This window comes from Dreissena polymorpha, chromosome 9 (genome assembly GCF_020536995.1).
Source record: "Dreissena polymorpha isolate Duluth1 chromosome 9, UMN_Dpol_1.0, whole genome shotgun sequence".
NCBI lineage: Eukaryota > Metazoa > Mollusca > Bivalvia > Myida > Dreissenidae > Dreissena > Dreissena polymorpha.
Genome location: NC_068363.1, coordinates 80,831,137 through 80,853,710, shown reverse-complemented (window position 1 = coordinate 80,853,710; position 22,574 = coordinate 80,831,137). Strand labels below are relative to the sequence as shown.

The 22,574-nt window shown below is 35.8% G+C and overlaps 1 protein-coding gene across 4 annotated transcripts; it reads left to right on the top strand.

Annotated features, from left to right (window-relative positions):
- The first annotated feature begins 1,709 nt into the window (after positions 1-1,709).
- On the top strand, positions 1,710-21,109 carry LOC127844292 (fibrinogen C domain-containing protein 1-like). Of its 4 annotated transcripts, none has more exons than XM_052374386.1 (7): positions 1,711-2,561; positions 2,745-2,976; positions 7,600-7,767; positions 8,017-8,147; positions 17,304-17,400; positions 18,283-18,447; positions 19,687-21,109. In XM_052374386.1, exons 1-7 carry the CDS (start codon positions 1,824-1,826, stop codon positions 19,953-19,955), a joined length of 1,800 nt encoding a protein of 599 aa, XP_052230346.1. In that variant the 5' UTR covers positions 1,711-1,823; the 3' UTR covers positions 19,956-21,109. The 4 variants fall into 4 exon arrangements, with proteins under 4 accessions (XP_052230344.1, XP_052230346.1, XP_052230347.1 ...); XM_052374387.1 differs by having other exon boundaries at positions 1,711-2,681; positions 2,865-2,976; XM_052374383.1 differs by having other exon boundaries at positions 1,711-2,976.
- The last annotated feature ends 1,465 nt before the right edge of the window (positions 21,110-22,574 follow it).

The following is a 22,574-nucleotide window of genomic DNA, read 5'->3' as shown; positions in this document are numbered from 1 at the left end:
CAAACTCGGTGAAATGCTTTGCAGTCTGCGTCAGACGAAGTTGATTTGATGTGAACAAGGTTTAACCGAAGCTGTTTATAATAAAAAATACGTTATTTAAACCTGAAGCCATGACTGGCGGTTTATGCATATCTAAGTACAATGGCGTTGTTTATACAGCATGAATATTTACACGTTTAGAATAGCACTGCAATACAAAACCAACGCACATTACACAGTTTTCCCAATACGCGAACCTAGTTGCTTTCATTCAGTATAAATCGTGAACATACTTTTCCAATGTATATTCCTAAAAATTAAGCACTCGCTTTAATACGATGTGTATAAAATAGTGTCTTCATATGCGTCATTAATGTGTATGTACTTTTATTGTTTTGTGCAAAGAGCGATATCCCGTGTTCCAAGTACAGTGCCCTAAGTGACTGTTCTTCGTATTTTGTCTAAGTGTCTTTGTTGTGGAAACATGTTTATGATACATGCCATGTTTATGAAATTTAAAGGAGTTTACTATGAATGTATAATATAATAGATTTTATATTAAAGATATATATGAAATTAGTTTAAGTTTGCAAAATTGAGTATTTATATTATTTGTACAACTTTGCAAAATAAGGCGAAGTACTATATGGGAGTTAAATTGTTTGCGTCTCTAAAAATTGAATGTACGTTAGTTCATCATACGGCCAATGGAAAGACCGTTTTGGCTATCGACCTATTTAATATAGAATATTCAGGACAAAAATAAATATATATTACGAGCGTGAGTTCTGTAATACATACATGTAACTCGGCGCAAATTAAGAGTAACCTTTTCAGTAGATTAGTTACTTCATAATTAGAGGGACAAAGTCAAAATATAATCATTCTCGATTTAGAGAAATGTTCTTGCTGGTGAAAATTAAATGCCAACTTCAAACATGAGCATCAATTGTTGTCAATATTGTAAATATAAGCATGGACGTAATACACGTCTGTTCCAATTTTCCCTTTTACTCATAGCAAGTCTTAACGCCAAGCCTTAGTTATCAAGTGCCTCAAGTATTTGTGGAATAATAATGATGTATAATCGTAAGCATTAAAGGGACCGTCAGCCGCGATTGACGAAAAAAGAAAAGTTCTAAAATACCGTATTTTTACAATTATTAGTTTATATTGATTAAAATATCACGACTGGTATATTTTATTACTTGAAAAAAGTTTTTAAGTTTTCATGTTTTCATTATATTCGGTAATAAATTTTTCGCGATACAGGTACCAGGTAACTACCAGTAAACTATAAATAACGCAAGTAGATTGATCGTCATCGCCACGTGGTAAAACCAGGAATGCAAATTGTGCATGCGTAGTGAATTGTATATATTTTATATATAAAATGATCAATCTTCTTGCGTTATTTATAGTGTGTATATCGTTATGTCACCTATTTTCGCGATGCACTTTCGAGTTCACATCTCGAAATTTTATTACCGAATATACCGAAAATATTTACTTTTTTTCAAGTAATGTAATATTCCAATCGTGATATTGGAATCAATATAAACTAATAATTGTAAAAAATACGGTATTTTAGAACTTTTCTTTTTTCGTCAATCGCGGTGTACGGTCCCTCTAAAATACATAATTTCTAAACAGTTAGGGACTTCACTCAGTAGAAGTAATTGGTACTTGAGAATCTCTCTCAATCGTTTTTGACATTTTTCACAAGAGGTTTCCGTTTTATACTCAGAAGCATTCTCATTAAATGCAAGGCAGTTCACGCTAGAGACACATGCAGGGGAGTCAGTTTTTAACAGCGTTTACAATAAGAGTACAGGAATAGAAGCATGTCTCTTCTTGTTTATTTTCTTGGATCGTTTGTTTTGCTTTTCCAAGGCGGACAAAGTGAATTAACATGGTACAAGATGCTCTCTGCACGACTGGACGATATCGTGTTTGATATGAGGTCAAAAGATAATTCAATTACAACACAGGTTCAGGAACTCAAGACTATGGTGACCGCGACAAATCAGCAGTTGGCCTCTTTTGAAAAGAGGCTCAGTGCGGTGGCTGAGTTGGTCGCTGTTGAGGAGAGATTCGCTAATATAGACAACCGTTTGAAAGATGTTGCAGCGGCGGAGGCAGGGAGACGGACGCATCTGTTGAGACGAGGTCTTGAGCAGGAAAAGGCGGCAACGATGACAAGATTTGAATCTCTACAGAAGAATCAAGAGAAAATCCTTTTGCGGATGGATGATATAGAAAGGTTTCAAGGTGCAATAATGACGCGGGCAGATGATATGTATACTCAATTGAACGAAACGCGAATTCAGATATCTAATGTAGAAAATGAACTGTATGTTACTGTTTATAACACAAGTAACTTATTTGAAAGTGTTGGTACTCTGGAAAATATGCAGGTAGCGATGAAAGGGACTGAAGAAAAAAGCAGTGCGTTGGTAGCAGCGATGGAACAGGAAGTAAAATCTACGCAGCACAACGTTCAGAAACTCCAGTCACAGGTTCAAACCCTCGTTGATACGCAAGAGAGTCTTCAGTCTAAGACAAGGACTATCGAAGCAAAGGTCGATACGACACGCGCGGAAATATCTCGGCTGACTGAAGACAAAACGAGAGCGCTGATAGCGGTCATTGAAGAGCAAGTTAAGTCAACGCAGAACAACTTTCACACACTCAAGTCTCAGGTTCAAACCCTTGTGGGAATGCAAGCGGATCTTAAATCCAAGACAATGAGTATTGAAGCACAGGTCGATACGACACGCGCAGATATATCTCGGCTGACTGAAGACAAAACGAGAGCGCTGATAGCGGTCATTGAAGAGCAAGTTAAGTCAACACAGAACAACTTTCACACACTCCAGTCTCAGGTTCAAACCCTTGTGGGAAAGCAAGCGGATCTTCAGTCTAAGACAGGGACTATCGAAGCACAGGTTGATACGACACGCGATGATATATCTCGGCTTCAGCGTATCGTATCAGGTTATTTATACATTTTGTTCGCTTATTTTATCTGTTTGTTTAAGACAATTAACACTAAACATGTTCTTGCATTACCCTGGGATTGCACTTAAGTATCATAACTAAACCATACTTCAAACAATTCCAAAGAAAATGTGGAAATCATTCGTTGTAAAGCACTTCATTGTGAAATAATGCTTTATAGATATTCAGATAATTTAAACACATTTCATATGAAGCCGCAACGGGCAGGTAAAACTGCCCTGATGGTACAGTCCAAAATGAATTATGATATGAGTCGAGGTCTTTAAAAGTTAAAACCAATTCCAAATAATATTGGTAATACTAAGGTGATTACTATTTGATAAAGTGTTGTGGTCATAGGCAAACCTGCTCATTGTCAAATATGCTAGAGTATTGATTTAGCAAAATAAACACAATGACACCTAGGAAAGTTTGTGACGGGCTAGTATTGCGAATTGTTGTACGGTTATTAATGTGTTTAATTTGTTTTAGGCAATTGAATTACAGTGGAATCTGAGTATGCTGTTCTGTTTTCCGTTTGATCATGTTACTAATGTTCACGCAACTTACAATGTAGCATCAAGGATATTTTACCAATCGATCATGATATATAACTATGTGTTTTTTATTTTTTTTATTTTTCAAATACTTAAACTGGGTTTTCACATATTTGGACCGGGTTGTGTGAACTATATTTGCGATCGATCTTCACTATTCCGATGATAAAAGTCCATTTTATCAATTCAGAAATATTGAACAAGTTGCAATTAAAGATGGATATTGAATATCAATAATCTGTATAAAATGATATGTTCGCAATTATGGAGGCTATTCGTTGCCAAAAATCCAGCCTTGTCAACATGACAATTTATACTTAGATCGCACTGAATAGATTTGTTTAAATATGAAATTTTGCTTGTAATCGGTATTTTGATTATCTCAGTTTTACATGTTCAATTTCCACTTTTAACTTTGAAGTTGACATCTTTCAAATTAGTTAAACTGCAATTCGCTTTTGTAACTTTCAAAACTAAATTCGCCACATGTATCAAATGTACGTTCACGGCACGCTTTACACAGTACACCTTACCGTTGGTGAAGTGAAACTGCATCAGCTATCACTCTCAGGTTGACAACTTCACACTTGACTTTTACAAATATACGCGATCAACTTCCATATATGGCATTTTTTACGGAAATAGCCGAGGATAAAGAGGAGGAGCCAACATTCATGACATGAAAGTAAAGAAGGTAACTCTGAATTATTGATGGTGCACGGCATGACTATAGTGGTCGCACACTAATGTGACAAAAACCATGTATATGTTTATTTATCAGATTAGGGGTAGCGGGTACAATCGCTATACATATGCATGCTCGGCCACTTTTGTTGTTATCTCCCGTATCTTGAATAAAAGTTTGAAATCGGAAGTACGCTGTTTATAACTAGACCCAACATTGCATTGTCCCTGCCTAATTAGCTTGTGTGGACTGCACAGGCTAATCTGGGGCGACACTTTATGCACATACATTATGCCCATTTTTCTCAGAACGCGACTCAATAATTCACTCTTATGCACTCTTGTGATAATAAAATTGTTGTAATTGAGTGAATTGTTTACTTCGTACATACCCCAGCAGGTCGTTTGTTACAAGGGTTTGCAGAATTAGCAGGCAATAAGAAAAAGGGTGCTTAATGCAAAACATGTATTAGTTATAACTTTTTTTTTTTTTTTTTTTTTTTTTAAACTTTTTTATTTTTGAGTTTTTTTTCTTTTATTTCAAATTTTTAAACAACACTATAAACTGTTTACGTTTTATTAACATTGTTGTATTTCAAGCATAAATAAAAAAAGTTATTAATGTTTTTTCCCATTATGCGACTCATATCTAATGCAGATATTTCTGCGTACACTTTCCACCAGAGAAGACAATGTTTACAATGACTTGGGTGTTTAAGTGCGTGGGAAAAGTAAAAAGATCACGACATCTAGATGCATTAAAACATCTGTCCAATCTGCTGAGGGTTGACCTAGTTATGCCCCCCTTCGAAGAAGAGGGGGTATATTGCTTTGCTCATGTCGGTCGGTCGGTCGGTCGGTCCGTCCACCAGGTGGTTGTCAGATGATAATTCAAGAACGCTTACGCCTAGGATCATGAAACTTCATAGGTACATTGATCATGACTCGCAGATGACCCCTATTGATTTTGAGGTCACTAGGTCAAAGGTCAAGGTCACGGTGACCCGAAATAGTAAAATGGTTTCCGGATGATAACTCAAGAACGCATACGCCTAGGATCATGAAACTTCATGGGTAGATTGATCATGACTCGCAGATGACCCCTATTGATTTTGAGTTCACTAGGTCAAAGGTCAAGGTCACGGTGACCCGAAATAGTAAAATGGTTTCCGGATGATAACTCAAGAACGCATACGCCTAGGATCATGAAACTTCATGGGTAGATTGATCATGACTCGCAAATGACCCCTATTGATTTTGAGGTCACTAGGTCAAAGGTCAAGGTGACCCGAAATAGTAAAATGATTTTCGGATGATAACTCAAGAACGCATACGCCTAGGATCATGAAACTTCATAGGTAGATTGATCATGACTCGCAGATGACCCCTATTGATTTTGAGGTCACTAGGTCAAAGGTCAAGGTCACGGTGACCCGAAATAGTAAAATGATTTTCGGATGATAACTTAAGAACGCTTTTGCATAGGATCATGACACTTCATAGGTACATTGATCGTGACTCGCAGATGACCCCTATAGATTTTCAGGTCACTAGGTCAAAGGGCAAGGTCACAGTGACAAAATTCGTATTCACACAATGGCTGCCCCTACAACGGACAGCCCATATGGGGGGCATGCATGTTTTACAAACAGCCCTTGTTATCAGACCTTGTAAACAGATGGACTATTAAATCATGTACAGGAAAAATGTGTACAATTATTCAACGTGCGTGCGTGCTACGTGCGAGCGAGCGAGCGTGCGTGCGTGCGTACGTGCATGCGTGCGTGCGTGCTTTATATATACATAAATATATATAATGACTGACCAAGCCTAATAATGAATGACAACGCCTCAAAACGACTGACCACTCACATACATACGTACATACATACATACATACATACATACATACATACATACATACATACATACATACATACGTACATACGTACATACGTACATACGTACATACGTACATACGTACATACGTGCATACGTGCATACGTGCATACGTGCATACGTGCATACGTGCATACGTGCATACGTGCATACGTGCATACGTGCATACGTGCATACGTGCATACGTGCATACGTGCATACGTGCATTCGTGCATTCGTGCATACGTGCATACGTGCATACGTGCATACGTGCATCCGTACATACGTGCATACGTGCAAACGTGCATACGAGCATACGTACATACGTACATACGTACATACGTACATACGTACATACGTACATACGTACATACGTACATACGTACATACGTACATACATACATACATACATACATACATACATACATACATACATACATACATACATACATACATACATACATACATACATACGTACATACGTACATTCGTACATACGTACATACGTACATACGTACCTACGTACGTACGTACGTGCGCAGTACGTACGTGTTTGCGTGCGTACGTGCATGCTTGCGTGCGTACAAGCGTGCGGGTGTATATATGTATAATGACTGACCACGCCTCATAATTATTGACAATGCCTCAAAACGACTGACCACGTATTATAGCGACTGACAAAGCCTAATTTTGACTGGAAACGCCTCACGATGACTGACAACGCTTCATAACGACTGACAACGCTTCATAATGACTGACAACGCCTCATAATGACTGAGCACGCCTTATTATGACTGACAACGCGCCTTACTGACAGACCACGCCTCAATTAGTGATTCGTGATTAATTTGTGATTTATTTTCAAACAATGTGATGTTTCAAACGTTACGGACATAATACCGAAGAATAGCGAATGCTCACGTTTCTTTAAGATGGTGAAATGGGCGGGGAAATGGGCGGGGAAATGGGCGGAGCTTATTTATCTATTATTTCAAAACTTGTGAAGATAGGCTTTACATACCCGAATCATGATGATCGGAAAGTGCAAAGATGCGCGTGTAAAGGCAGTTTCGACAGCGTTCTAGTGTAGGCGTACACATGAATATTGTATATCCTGAACATCAGGATGAACACTCGAAATTGTCTCTCTGGTAGAACTAATATTTTTTTAATAGTTTTATAACGTGCATCTTATTTTATATAAAGCAGAGTGTAAATTGTTGCATCAACAAACCTCGTTTTCAAAATACACCTCTTTAGTTTACAAAAGAAGAAACACATATGTATTTCACCCGGAAACAATTTGTTTAACAAAGATCAGCTTGACTGGATTTTTGGCAACGAATAGCCTCCATACGCAATGAAGAAAAAAAAATATCCTGATTCTGACTTTTGTATTTCTTCGATTGTTTCTAATGTTTTATTGTATTTGGTGTTCATGTTCAGCTAATTATATTTCAGCCAATTTTAACTAGTTTTTAATATAAATTACTATTTAAAGTGGACGGACAATGGGGTGCATGGACTTCATGGTCTCTTTGCACATGGTCTCACCACTGCACTCAGACACGGACTCGAGCTTGCAACAATCCAGCACCGCTACATTTCGGGAGAGATTGCCCCGGTCTTACGACACAAACGCAAGAATGTAACACATCTTCATGTGGAGGTAATGTTTAACATGTTTGTATCATGTTTTGTATTAATCATTGAACAAATGAACATATATTCATCATATATTACAAAAATTGCTATGGTAAATTCAATGGCCAATTTTATAAAGACAAGCTTGAACAAATGAAAGATTGCTATACTTGGGTATTACAATGATATACATTGTGTAATATGATCATATTGATAAAATGCTAGTAAGCTGTTGAGTGCAACGAACTTTTATATGTTTGTTGATTTTGCTCAGGGAAAGATTGCACCGAGCTTCTGAGCAGAGGTGCCCCAAAGCGAAGTGGTGTCTACAACATTACCACCCCTCTATCTCACACCAAGATACAGGTGTTGTGTGACATGGAGACAGACGGGGGAGGCTGGACGGTAGTATCATTCTTATCTAGAATACAGTTATTCACCATTCCATTCCTTGCACACCAAGGTACGGATGTAATGTGACATGGAAACTTATGAAGAAAGATCGTGTACTTGAATCACATACATGTATTTATTTTATTGGTTTGATTTATCTTTATATTCACAATAATCACCATGGGAATCAGTACATCTGGCGATTTTCGAAATGTTTGATTTTTGAGACAAAAGTGGAATGCTGCGGCATCTGTGTCCTCAGCTCACATGTGCACATGATAAAAGGTACATTCCCTCATTCATATAACATTAATTATGAATCGCTGCTATTGATAATTTGTATTAGGCTTACTTTTTGCTTGGTGAACACTCAATATTGTATCTTGAAACAATGTGTTATGTTATGGTATATTTATAACCACATTTTCAGAAGAATTGCGAAATTATGCTTTCCGTTGGTTTATAGAGAAATATCAGGGAATTATAACTTATGTTTCACTGTTTTAAACAGTGAAAAATAACAGTGAAAATATTTATATTTGTCACTGTTTTACTGTAAAATGACGTTACTTTTTTGAAGAAATAATGTGACGTCACTTTTTCGACGAAATGACGTCATAAATACAGACATATATCCAGTTAAACTCTTTTACAATGTAAATGAACAGTGAAAAAAGCATAAAATAAAAAAAAAATATGTTGGATTCGATGGAATATCGATTTTAATTCACTCGTGATCATGAAAAAATATATTATCACTCGTGACGAAAATATTATTGTATATGATCACTCGTGAAATGAAATCGATATTCTATCGATTGCAACAAATATCCTCTATGGATTCAACACGTCCGGTCCATTAGTTACTCAGTCGCACGTTGATGTAACGCGTGACTCGAAAAGTATTGCTTCTTTAGTGATGAATATTTTCCAGTCACTAACAAATGTGCGATCTTTTGCACGTTCATATTTTCAGTACGTTATTTTGTTTGCATAGGGAAGTTATGGAATCTAATAAAAAAAGGAAATGGTTGGGCTCTGGTCTCTTGCTTAACTCAAAATAAATATTGCACTAAAAGTAATAAAGCCGATATACAGACATTTTAGCCAGCATGGAAACTGGTTTTCGTTATTAAATTTGTTAGCCTTTGTAAATTGTGTCTATTTAATTTTGGCTGTCTAGCAGCTTTAACGCTTTCGTGTGTTAAACACGTTCCGGTATCGGTTGCACTGTAAGTATGCGGATTGCTTCATTATCTCATTGAGTTTTAGGTCAACGCACACTATATATAAGAGCTATAGTTTACTTTTCGTTTGGATTAGAACACTGTTTTTCTCTTCCAATAAACTTTATTTTAAACAAGAGGACTTCATTTGAGCATTCTATAGTTTGTAAATAATTGAAAATAAAACGACCGTCTATCTACAGTAACTATTTCAAACTGGTTCGCTAAAGTCTATAATGTTTAAATGAATGCAAATAATAAACTTTTGTCTTTTGGTACCATATGTCTTATCGGAAGGAGGTTATATACTCGACCTAATTAAATTATACTTAACAACATACGCGTGTTCAGCTTTCTATACCGATTATATTTAGTATTTTCAAAGATGATGTTTCAATTTGTTGAACTTCTACTTTACATGTATTTAGCTTTAAATATGGTCATCGGTTATATTGCGCGCTAAGTCGATAACGGCATAAACAAATCAAACTAATTTTACAGTTTCAGTGTCATAGTTGGAAGAGTCAATATTTCATAGCGTTACATGTGTTAACAGTTTGTGTTGGAATGGAGAATATTACGTATTTTATACATCCAGACTGCAACATAACGTATGCTATTTAACTCAGTTAAATGTTTGAAACAAATTTCACGAATACAAAGTCTTTGAAATGTTTCGATTTTTTTAAATATTTTTTTCTTCCGAATATTCGATTCGGAAAATAGTATTCGAATATTCGGTTAGGGACCGAATATTCGGATATTCGTTGACATCCCTAATAAAAACGCATGCTTTTAGTTGTGTAGTGTTGGATATGTGCAATCAACAATGGATGACGAGGTGTAGATGAAATAATTCGCGTTCAGAATAAATCTGAGTCTTCCAAAGCAAAAATCATCAAAAGACTCTATGGCGGCAATTTATATTGACTATACGAGGTGTATCGGACTCTTGTTTTTCTTTAATCGCGCTCGATGTAGCATCTGACCATCAAGTATTTAATTGTAATTTAATTGATAAATATTCTTTTATAGCGAAATTTTAATTGAATTGAGATGTTACGGTGTTAACTTAAATTTACAATTGTTTGTTTTATTAAACTATGTATGGAACGTTTGAGCTTTGGGTACGCTTAAAGGACTCTTAAATCCTAATTGCTATGATGTGTTTTGACTCGAAGTTGTTGAATCCAGTTTTTGTCCTGTGTCAATGTATACATGTATGCCAGTTGGTTAGCGTCCTTAAAAAGTACGCTCTTGTAATGTTAATAATGATCTCCTTATAATGCAGATGATGTTTCACTTAACATGTTCCTGACATCATGGCCCTTTGGGGAAAAAAGAAATAAAGCATCACTCTTGTCCATCCGTTCGTACGTACGTGCGTCCTGAAGATTGTATTTTGAAATCGTCTTTAACGTACAGATAAACCTCGCTTAAGCTTTGACAGGTTAATGACCTTAATGTGTAAATTATCGTTAAGAAACGAATTTCGCCTGCGACGAGTTTAAGCAGAATTATCGTCCTTTGTATGTTTTCCACAATATTATATATAGTTTCTTAAAGATATTTTTTAAACCTTTTTGGCCGATTTATAGTTTTACTCAAATATTGCTGCTAGATTTTATATTAAAAAAAAGACCAACAACATGCACACCTACGGTGGCATAGATGTGATATTCACTTTTCTGTTTTTAAATTGCTCTCCTCTTTTTTTCTATCTCGTGGCCACGAGTTAGCTATGTCGTTGCCACGAGATAGAAAAAAGAGTGCAAAACTTAATAAAAGCGGCGTACAATTAAAAAAGAGAGCGGTGCAGTAAATAAAGGCAGAATGCATTAAACAAAAGAGGAGAGAATTTTCGCTATCTCGAGATCCCGAGTTAGTCAGCCAAGCAAATTTTGCGTAACATGTGTACATATTATGTACGCATATATATAGCTGGTCAAAACAGGCAAGGCTCTAATATAACATAACATACTACCATTAGTACTACTATTACTGCTACTACTACAGCTGATGTTGTTGTTGTTGCTGCTGTTACTACTACTACTTCTACTACTACTACTACTACTACTACTACTACTACTACTACTACTACTACTACTACTACTACTACTACTACTTCTACTACTACTACTGCTACTACTACTACTACTTCTACTACTACAACTACTACTACAACTACTACTACTATTACTACTACTACTACTACTTCTACTAAAACTACTACTACTACTACTACTACTACTACTACTACTACTATTACTACTACTACTACGACAACTATTACTACTACTTCTACTACTATTACTACTACTACTACTTCTGCTTCTACTTTTACTACTACCACTACAACTACTACGACTACCACTTCGACGACGACGACGGACGACCAACTGACGACCAACGGACGACTGACCGATGGACGACGACCGACGGACGACCGAGGGACGACTGATGGACGACCACCGGACATCCGATTTGTGGACAAACGACGAACGACCGACGGACGACGCAAGATGGACGACCGACGGACTACCTGAGGTCGGACGATGGACTACCGACGGACGCCGCCGGAAGGACGACCGACGGACCACGACCGGAGGACGGACAATGGACGACCGACAGACGACCGACTGACGACCGGACGACGACGACTATGACTACTACGACTACTACTACTACTACTACTACTAGTACTACTACTACTACTACTACTACTACTACTGCTGCTGCTGCTGCTACTACTACTACTACTATTACTACTACTACTACTACTACTACTACTACTACTACTACTACTACTACTACTACTACTACTACTAGCAACAGCAGCAGCAACAACAACAGCGGCAGTAGTAGTAGTAGTAATAGTAGTATGTTATGTTATATCAGAGCCTTGCCTGCTTTGATCAGCTATATTTATGCGTACATAATATTTACACATGTTACGCAAAATTTGCTTGGCTGACTAACTCGGGATCTCGAGATAGCGAAAATTTTCTCCTCTTTTGTTTAATGCAGTCTGCCTTTATTTACTGCACCGCTCTTTTAAGCTCATCTATTTTTTGAAAAAAAATTATGAGCTATTGTCATCACCTTGGCGTCGGCGTTAGCGTCGGCGTCGGCGTTGGCGTCGGCGTCCGGTTAAGTTGTGCGTTTAGGTCCACTTTTCTCAGAAAGTATCAATGCTATTGCATTCAAACTTGGTACACTTACTTACTATCATGAGGGGACTGGGCAGGCAAAGTAAGATAACTCTGGCGTGCATTTTGACTGAATTATGTGCCCTTTTTATACTTAGAAAATTGAAAATTTTGGTTAAGTTTTGCGTTTAGGTCCACTTTTTTCAGAAAGTATCAATGCTATTGCATTCAAACTTGGTACACTTACTTACTATCATGAGGGGACTGGGCAGGCAAAGTAAGATAACTCTGACGTGCATTTTGACAGAATTATGTGCCCTTTTTATACTTAGAAAATTGAAAATTTTGGTTAAGTTTTGTGTTTAGGTCCATTTTATTCCTTAAGTATCAAAGCTATTGCTTTCATACTTGCAACACTTACTAACTATCATAAGGGGACTGTGCAGGCAAAGTAATGTAACTCTGACTGGCATTTTGACAGAATTATGTGCCCTTTTTATACTTAGAAAATTGAAAATTTGGTTAAGTTTTGTGTTTAGGTCCACTTTATTCCTACAGTATCAAAGCTATTGCTTTCATACTTGCAACACTTACTAACTATCATAAGGGGACTGTGCAGGCAAAGTTATGTAACTCTGACTGGCATTTGGACGGAATTATGGGCCCTTTATACTTAGAAAATTGAAAATTTGGTTAAGTTTTGTGTTTTGGTCCACTTTACCCCTAAAGTATCATGGATATTGCTTTCATACTTGGAACACTCGCAAACTATCATAAGGGTGCAGTAAAAGGACAAGTTGCATAACTCTGGATGTCATTTTTAGGGAATTATGGCCCTTTTTTGACTTAGTAACTTTGAATATATGGTTAAATTTTGTGTTTCGATCCACTTTACTTCTTAAGTATCAAGGCTATTGCTTTGAAATTTCAAATACTGTCATGCTATCATGAGGCTACTGTACCTGGCAAGTTGAATTTTACCTTGACCTTTGAATGACCTTGACTCTCAAGGTCAAATAATTAAATTTTGCTAAAATTGCCATAACTTCTTTATTTATGATTAGATTTGATTGATACTTTGACAAAACTACTCTTACCTGACATACCACAATAGACTCCACCCAAACCATCCCCCGTGCTCCCCCCTCCTCCCCCCCCGAATCCCCCCCCCCTATTTTTTTTTAATATCATCTCACAAATGACCACCACACCCTCACACTATACCCCCCACCCACCCCCAATTTTTTTTTAAACGGTTAAAAAACACAACTATTTATTTATATTATTTATGTTTGAAATACCGTCCAACCATCGCACCCAAGAATCCCCCCCAACCCCCCCCCCCCCCCTCCTCCCACCCGAATCCCCCCCCCCCTGATTTTTTTTTTTTTTTTAAGATCATCTGACAAATTACCACCACACCCTCACACTATACCCCCCCCCCCCCCACCTCACCCCCCCCCCCCCCCAAATAATTTTTTTTTGACACGGTTTAAAAACACAGATATTTATTTATTATTATTTTATGTTTGAAATACCGTCCAACCATCGCACCCAAGAATCCCCACCCCACCCCCCCCCCACCCCCCCACCCGATTTTTTTTGTGTGCATTTTTTTCGCATTTTTGGAAGATAATGTAATAAATGTCCACACCCCCACACTATACACCCCTCTTCACTCCACCCCTCCCTCCTTTGTGATTGAAAATGAGAGTCCCTTCACCTTTAACAAGAAAATAGATGAGCGGTCTGCACCCGCAAGGCGGTGCTTTTGTTTTAATTGCACTCCGCTTTTTTTTAGTTTTGCACTCCTCTTTTTTCTATCTCGTGGCCACAAGTTAGCCATGTCGAAAAAAGAGGAGAGCAATTTAAAAAAAAAGAGAAGTGAATGTCACCTCTATGCCACCGTACACACCTGTGTATCTGGGTATTTTGTTAAAATGTGTTCGATATAACAGGATATCTCGTTGTATGGAAACAAAAAAAGAAATTGTGTATTCTGCTTTTGTCAACCGTTTCTGAAATATATCGCATCTAAAGTCGTGACACATTAAAAACATATTTAAAAGCATGTACACTTGCTCACCCGGATATGTTGGTGCATTTATTTCTCGCCATTAGTTAGATCTGTATACATAATTGTAATGTTAGGCATCCGTGAGCTGATATCTAGTAATTGTTAAGCACGCGTTTCAGAAAGCTTGATAAAGCTGTTGCAATGGTTGGATTAATGTGCGTTCGTGCTTTCATTGTACGTATGTCCGGACTGTAACTTCACGATTCGTCATGAAATGTGAAAATAATCACTAATATCCACTATCGCAATACGCCGTTTAGCGCGTGATAACTGTGTCTCTAGCAAAAAAAATGGTCGAACTTGAAGGTTTGAAGGTCACTCTTAGAGTTCAGATGTCGAATTTGAGCATAATAAAGCAGCGAGAAAAGGTAGATTGTGGACATTCAGCTTTTTCGGACGGTAACATAATTATCAAAAATTCAACTTTAAGTTTACTTTCCACGCATGTTCACCATGAGATGGCTTGTCGCGTGTTAGACCCGTCTCACTTGCTCAAATATTTAAGTTACATTTAGAGGTAAAAGGTCAAATTTTGGCATGATACAGTCTATGGACAGTACATAAGCATTCATCAAACATTTGAAAACAATTTACTACATATGCTCATCATTTGTACACGCGTGGAGTGAAACACAGGTGGTTAGCGTGTGGCTATGATATTAATTAGTGAAAACATCATTTTGAATGATAAATAATCATATTATAACGAAAAATTAACTTTTCTGAAAAAAAAAATATTTCACTATCAAATATATATATAACAAGGTATGCAACTCAAAATCAGCCCAAAACGGGGTGCATCGCTTTGAACAGCCATATCTTCATAAATTTTGCAGCGATTTTCACGATCTCGGTCTTATTCAACGCAGAAATGAATTTCCTTTCTGGAAATGTATATGTCTTGCAATATTTTTACAAATGCTGGGTCAACTTTTAAGAAATAACACGATACACAACACGCATGACCCAGTTGACAGTGATCATGCTGTCTTTAAGACTGAAATCTTCACGGAGTAAAGGGCAACTTCCCTACAAAGTTCATGTAGTTCGATACCATAATTCAATAAAACGTATGAAAAAACATTATTACCGTTCTTGTCGTTACATTCTGCATCAAGACTAACTGTCCAGCGCCGTTTGAAACCTTTGTTTACATACATTTCAACTAACTGACATTTTAAACATACGAGTGATTTCATTGGTCCAATGCGGAGGTGTGTCTTTACAACTGGAGATTTCATTCATAAAGAATACATGATCACTGTCAACTGGGTCATGCGTGTTGTGTATCGTGTTATTTCTTAAAAGTTGACCCAGCATTTGTAAAAATATTGCAAGACATATACATTTCCAGAAAGGAAATTCATTTCTGCGTTGAATAAGACCGAGATCGTGAAAATCGCTGCACAATTGATGAAGATATGGCTGTTCAAAGCGATGCACCCCGTTTTGGGGTGATTTTGAGTTGCATACCTTGTTATATATATATTTGATAGTGAAAATTTTTTTTTCAGAAAAGTTAATTTTTCGTTATAATATGATTATTTATCATTCAAAATGATGTTTTCACTAATTAATATCATAGCCACACGCTAACCACCTGTGGAGTGAAATACCGTTTCAATACCAAAAGGTAAAGGTTAATTGGTTAACTTCATCATATATCATGTAATTTATGACGAGCATGCATTTGGAAAGCTTTATATACAAGGCCCAAACGCCGAGTGTATATGGGTGCGGGCGTTCATAGTTTAAACATAAAAATCATCAATAGACAAAATATTTAGAAATTCGGCAATTAAGATATTCAATTTATTGTATTGATCATTTTATTATTGAAAATTAGACCAATAATTCTTGTTTTTAGCTTTCATTTATTCAATGGCATGTACTTAAATAACACGATCTCTGAACAAGTCCGTTTAAAGTTCAGCTCCTATCAGAATGAAGTATGACGAATAATACATCGATATTTTGCTAGTGACAAAACAGTTTGCTTGAAGTATCCAAATAGTTTGATTATGGTAAATTCATGGCCGTTAAACACGTGCGCCACCTCTTTTTTGAGATGCATTTATGAATGAGCCAAAGCGACTTCCGATGTGGCACTCAGGCCCGGATGTTTTGAAATTTCATGGATGATTTTACAGAGTGATTAGGTAATATATATTTTCCAACATATTTCGCATTATTTTTTAAATCGGGCAATGTAGACAATAGTACGATTCAGCAAAATTAATTCATCCAAAAATGTACAGAAATAAATATGCTCAACCCATTTGAAAACGTGAGAACCTTTATTAATTCTCGCACAATAAGTAGCATTGGCTAATTTATCAATACATGTACATCTCAAAAAGAGGTGGCGCGCGTGATTAAGGGCCGTGAAAGTACACTAATTCACGTGTGTATGGTCAATCTTTCAACTTCCAGATAGACCATTTAGGCGGATATAAACATGGACATTATACGATGTTTAAAATATTAAATATTAAACTATTGAATGATGAAGTCATGATCAATAATAAAGCTTCGAAATTAAAGATTGTTTATAAAGTGATATTGATTTTAGGAAAAAATCACTACATATACATGTTGTGGATATAATCACTTTACCATGTCATTATTCTATAATTTAGGGAGTGTCCATTGCAACCTGCCGTATTCACTTCTATTTTCCATTCTTTTTTAGTACATGTATTTTGGTCTTTTGTAGGTCTTTCAAAAGCGGTTCAATGGCAGTGAAGATTTTTATCGGAACTTTAGTGACTATGAAAAGGGCTTCGGAACTGTTTACGCAGAACACTGGCTGGGTGAGTTTATACCACTATTTGTTATCTAAAATATTTAACAAAAATATTTTTTAAATATTTCATAAACAAGACGCTCATAATAAGACGTAAGTATATTCTGCAGTGCATGTTTGTTTTCAATCAGAAACATTATGATACACCAACATTTGTTCAGAAATTACATTTAAAATTGTAAGATTAGCATAAAAAATAAGTTGTGATATACGCATAGTAATTTATGTGAACGTTTTGATGATTTTTTTAAATTGTTTGATTTTCTTCATATATATGCACTACAATACACAATGGACACATCTTACATAGCATATTTAACATTCAACAAGAAACGCATGATTGACCTTAAGTTCTTACCTGAGTTCAATGTACACAAGTTATCATTTTCACTGGCGACTTTGAAGTCATTTATCATTTTCTTGGAAGATATATAGATTAACCTATGAGCGTCGCAATCGTGTTTAAAGCTCTGAAATATAATTTAATAAGAGCTACCGTTTTTGCATGTATTATGCAGACCATTGATCTCATCCTAAAAGAACGATATTTTGTTAAAACGATTTTGAAGACACGTGTTTCAGCTACATAATCAATATTTCTTTAAATATGCAAAACAATAAACAATCATACCTTAAAAATTTGGCTTGACTTTAAAATGGAGCTTTAGAGAATTTATCAAAAATTGATACGACGAACAACGGACAATTACGACAATTACGACGGAACTCCCATACCAAAATCGTTATGCTTTAACCACTTTTATATAAGGAAGTATAATAACTTTATTGTTCGATAATTTGCGTTAACATTTATAAATACAAGTTCAACTAGTAACGTCCGGTATAAATTCTGATCCTATCAACAAGTTTGAACTGCTCTTAATTCTAGGTCTTAAATACATTTACGAGATTACAACGCGTGGTTCCTACCAACTCCGTGTAGACATTGTACGTTCGAACGGAAGCAAGGGATACGATGTGTACGGGGGCTTTAGTCTTTCGCCTGGAACGAACTACACACTGAACGTTGGGTCACGTGTACGATCCGATGGTCGTAAGTGTTAATCATTTACATAATTCTTGTTTCAACGACTTTATCTTACCCATAATTTTACCTACTTAATATAAAATAATATTTCTTGCGAAATGTCAAGAATTGATACTAGTGCATAGTAATATTGGAATGACAAACTTTAAATAAAAAACTGTGATTTATATTCAAGAAGAAGAATTTTAAAGCTGGTGTAATTGCTGTATTGACAATACAGGACGGTATTTTGCTATTAACCTAAATGAAACATTTTGAAGAAGTAATGTGCTTCTCGTTATCGACAATCCGTCTGATAAAGATTTACTTGTGTACCAAGACATTTCAAACTAAGTCAATGTTAGGTATAGTTATTCATAGAACACATTTCCGGAGAGACCGAATGCTTACATACGGCAATGATTTCAAAAGTTCACCCTGTGGAAGTGGATGTTAAAAAATGAAAAAAATCTCAGAAAACATGTTTAATTTATAGGCAACAACATTTAAAAATTTGAAGTAGTCTGTAAATAAGAAATCAAACATTGTTTCATTTCGCAATAATTATATTCCCTACGCCTCGTCAGATCATATGTTAAAGATCAAACTCGTACACAACATACCGCTTAATAGACAATGGCGCATATATATGTTGCACACATAGTGCCCGTCCTTGTTAACGAATTACGAAACATGTCTGGTCAATCGTATTGAGATACACAATATAAAGTATATATAAACATATCAATCGGTTTACACATTGAAACCGTAATGTAACAAGATACTTCCTGTGACTTAATTTAAAACAGTACATTGTATATTAGAATAAGACAATTAAATGGTATAATTGGATTATATCTAAGGAAACCCGAATTTGTTTGTAAACACTATGGTTTCTAAATACAATCGTGTTTCACATGTATATCAATCCGATTATCTTAACATAAAATAAATAATACCTAGAATATATCACACATTATATATATATGTATTTTTTTTTTTAATTAAGCGCGCTCGATAGCAAATACATCGTTAAACATATACTTTTGTTAATTAAATAAACTATATACAATCACGCTTCACTATGCAACAGTTACATATTAGATTCACATAATTATATGTTTGATATATTTACAATTGTGTCTTTTTGTTTTATCTTACAGTTTTCAACACACACTCTTCATTTAGTGATGGAAGCTCTACATAGATCCAGATAATTATATGTTTGATATATTTACATTTGTGTCGTTTTGTTTTATCTTACAGTTCTCAACACAGACTACTCATTTAGTGATGGAGCCTCTTCATGGGCACCGGTCGGAAATGCCTTCAGTACGTATGATCATGACGTTGACCGTCTTTCGGGGTTCAACTGTGCAGCAGAGTATAAAGGGGGCTGGTGGTACAATGACTGCTATAACTACATCAATCTGAATAGTCTTTACCGACCAAAACTAAATAGTTGGATAGCCATGATTTATGACTCTGACTACGGTCTTGCTGCCAGCACCATGATGTTTAAAAGTGTGTCATAACAATGCCTCATATCAACTGTGTATATTAATCATTTACACCACCTAATAAACCTTCTCAATACGACCATAAATTGTGCGCACAGATCTTAATGTCACAAACTATACGTTGCAATGTCTCTTAAGCTTGTTTAAAATAAAGACACTATATAGCTGATACTCGTTTGGGTTTCAAGTCATAATGAACTGATTGCAATGGTTATTGTGTTCTGATTTTTATATAACCGTTTAGTATTTAAATAGTAAGGCAATAGAAATGCAATGTCCTTTATAGCTTATCAATTTGGTGTGTGATGCTATAAGGTTAATACGTATGCGGATTTCAATGTTATGTGAATACTTATTGACCAATTGTGAAGTTTGGAACTCCTTAAAACCGGTTTAAACCCTCGGTGCTTTTGTATTGAGCATTCCAAGGCGGTGACCCCAGAGTTGTCCATGATATTTGTGCTGTTGTAATGATATGCGTATCTTGTATTGTACATTTGTTTAGTATCTCTCTGTTTTGCAACTGATTCCTCGCCATATATATATACCCCATTGTATAATATAAGATTTCTCTCCTTCCTTCCTGTGCAGCTGAAGTTTCATTCTATGTGTATGACACCTGGCAATAAAGTTATTAACACGCTATGATATCAATTTGTGCTGTCTTCAAGGATTCATTATCTCGACATTTATGACACTGATTTAATGACATTTTGTTACAAGTTGAGCAACATTTAACCTCATAAAATATATATTCTCAAATATTCACTACCACAGGGTGGAGTTATGAAATAATTACCGTGTTTAGTTTTCGGTTTTTCCGGAAATGTTTCGATATATAATATTGCTATTGATGAGAACATGAGATTACGAGTGTACGTACGTTTGTACCAGGATCTTTTAAATTTTGATAGATACATGTGTAGATCACGAACACCCAGTTTAAACGTAAAGTATCGTACCTGATTAGCCTGTGCATTAAGCCCCGTTTTCACAGATCGACACTCATATCGTTGTTAATCTAGCCAATTTATAGCGCCGAAAGAAGTACATGTACTCGAATCGATATTGTATCATGTTTTATTGGAGATAATGCCATAAACACTTAACAAGTAAGATGCTTTGTAACTAAACAATGGACATAAGAATAAACTGACAAACATGCGTCAGCCATCTTAGTCATTATTATTTAGCCCTACTTTTTAAGCCTAGAAATCACTAAGATACAGAGAAGTGCAAACATCGGGGGTCGTATTTCAGAAGCATCTTAACTTAAATTTTATTCTCATCCTTAAATTGGAAAAAATTCTTAAGTGTTTCATTTCATATTGCAATAGATTGGCATCAAAATATACATTTAAATAACATCATTATGTCAATGTTATTTTAGGAATACCAAAAAAACATGTGTTTTCTTATTTAGTAAAGAAATTCAAAACATTGTAATTTTGGCCTAAAGTAAAAGATGTTTCTGGAATACCACCTCAGGGTTAATTTCGGTGCAGCTATTCTAGATGGAGTTCTACATAGATTTATGTCGACAATTATATAAAGCGATACCATGCGTTGTCAATAGAATTGCGAATTTCGTTCAATGTAAGCGAATGCACACTTTATGTCTAACTCTTTATGTTAAAGATGACAATGCACATGCTTGTTTACATACGCAAGTGAAATAAAGTTTAACACATGTTCTCCACATAAATTATTGAACTGAATATTTTAATGATGTATGATGTGACCAGATTCCGATGTCTATTCACAAACAATATGTTTCCGAAAATTATGGTTTTATGTTGAGATTTTTATTTACTGTTAAAATCTGGGTTGGAAAATTATCGCTTTAGTATCGATAGAAATGTTTAATTATGAGCGAGTTAATATCAGTTATTTATTGGCCATTGTGCCCAATTATTTAGTTTTGAAACGTATCGTTAACCGGGAGCGAACATCACGGATCCGAGAAGACACATGACCATGGCCATTCCTGTTTGCCCTGTTGTTGCATAACATAATTTAGGACACAATACGTGTTTATTTTTACACTAATTGTATTTAAAAAATTCGTTTATTGTTACTTGTTTCATACGAATATTTGTATGCTAATAATCAAAATCGACAGTTTGTTACCCTGCTGCAGCTGCTGCTGTAATGACGTCCTGTGTCACGGATGTTAATCACGGGCGCCACCTCTTTTTTGAGATGCATATAATAATAATCATGTTCTCCCACGTAAGATGTACCGCCAATGGCAACGTTGTCTTGACAACAATAAGAAAAACAGCATCATAATCACAGTATTTCATTTCATATTGATTATAATAGTAAATTTCGTTTTTGTTTAAGAAAAATGTAATACAACAGATGATTCGATGACATTTGGGAACAGTCTTTCAAAATATTTTCAATTAGCATCAAGGTCACTATTTTGAACATATTTTTCAGAGAATAGTGTTTCCCTTAATACTTTGGACAAACCATTGACTTTCCAAAGTATGAATAAGATATCTTTACAATGCGTTATTTACAATTACTTAATAAAGAAGTTTAACCCATTTATGCCTAGCGTCCTGAAAACAGGACTTTGCAAACAGCGTAGACCCAGATGAGACGCCGCATAATGCGACGTCTCAT

Excerpts from the sequence above, each read along its gene's own strand:
- LOC127844292 (XM_052374383.1), top strand. The coding sequence starts at position 1,824 with ATGTCTCTTCTTGTTTATTTTCTTGGATCGTTTGTTTTGCTTTTCCAA. Across the intron at positions 8,148-17,303 it reads CAGACGGGGGAGGCTGGACG|GTCTTTCAAAAGCGGTTCAA; the intron begins GTAGTATCATTC and ends GGTCTTTTGTAG. Across the intron at positions 17,401-18,282 it reads TTACGCAGAACACTGGCTGG|GTCTTAAATACATTTACGAG; the intron begins GTGAGTTTATAC and ends TCTTAATTCTAG.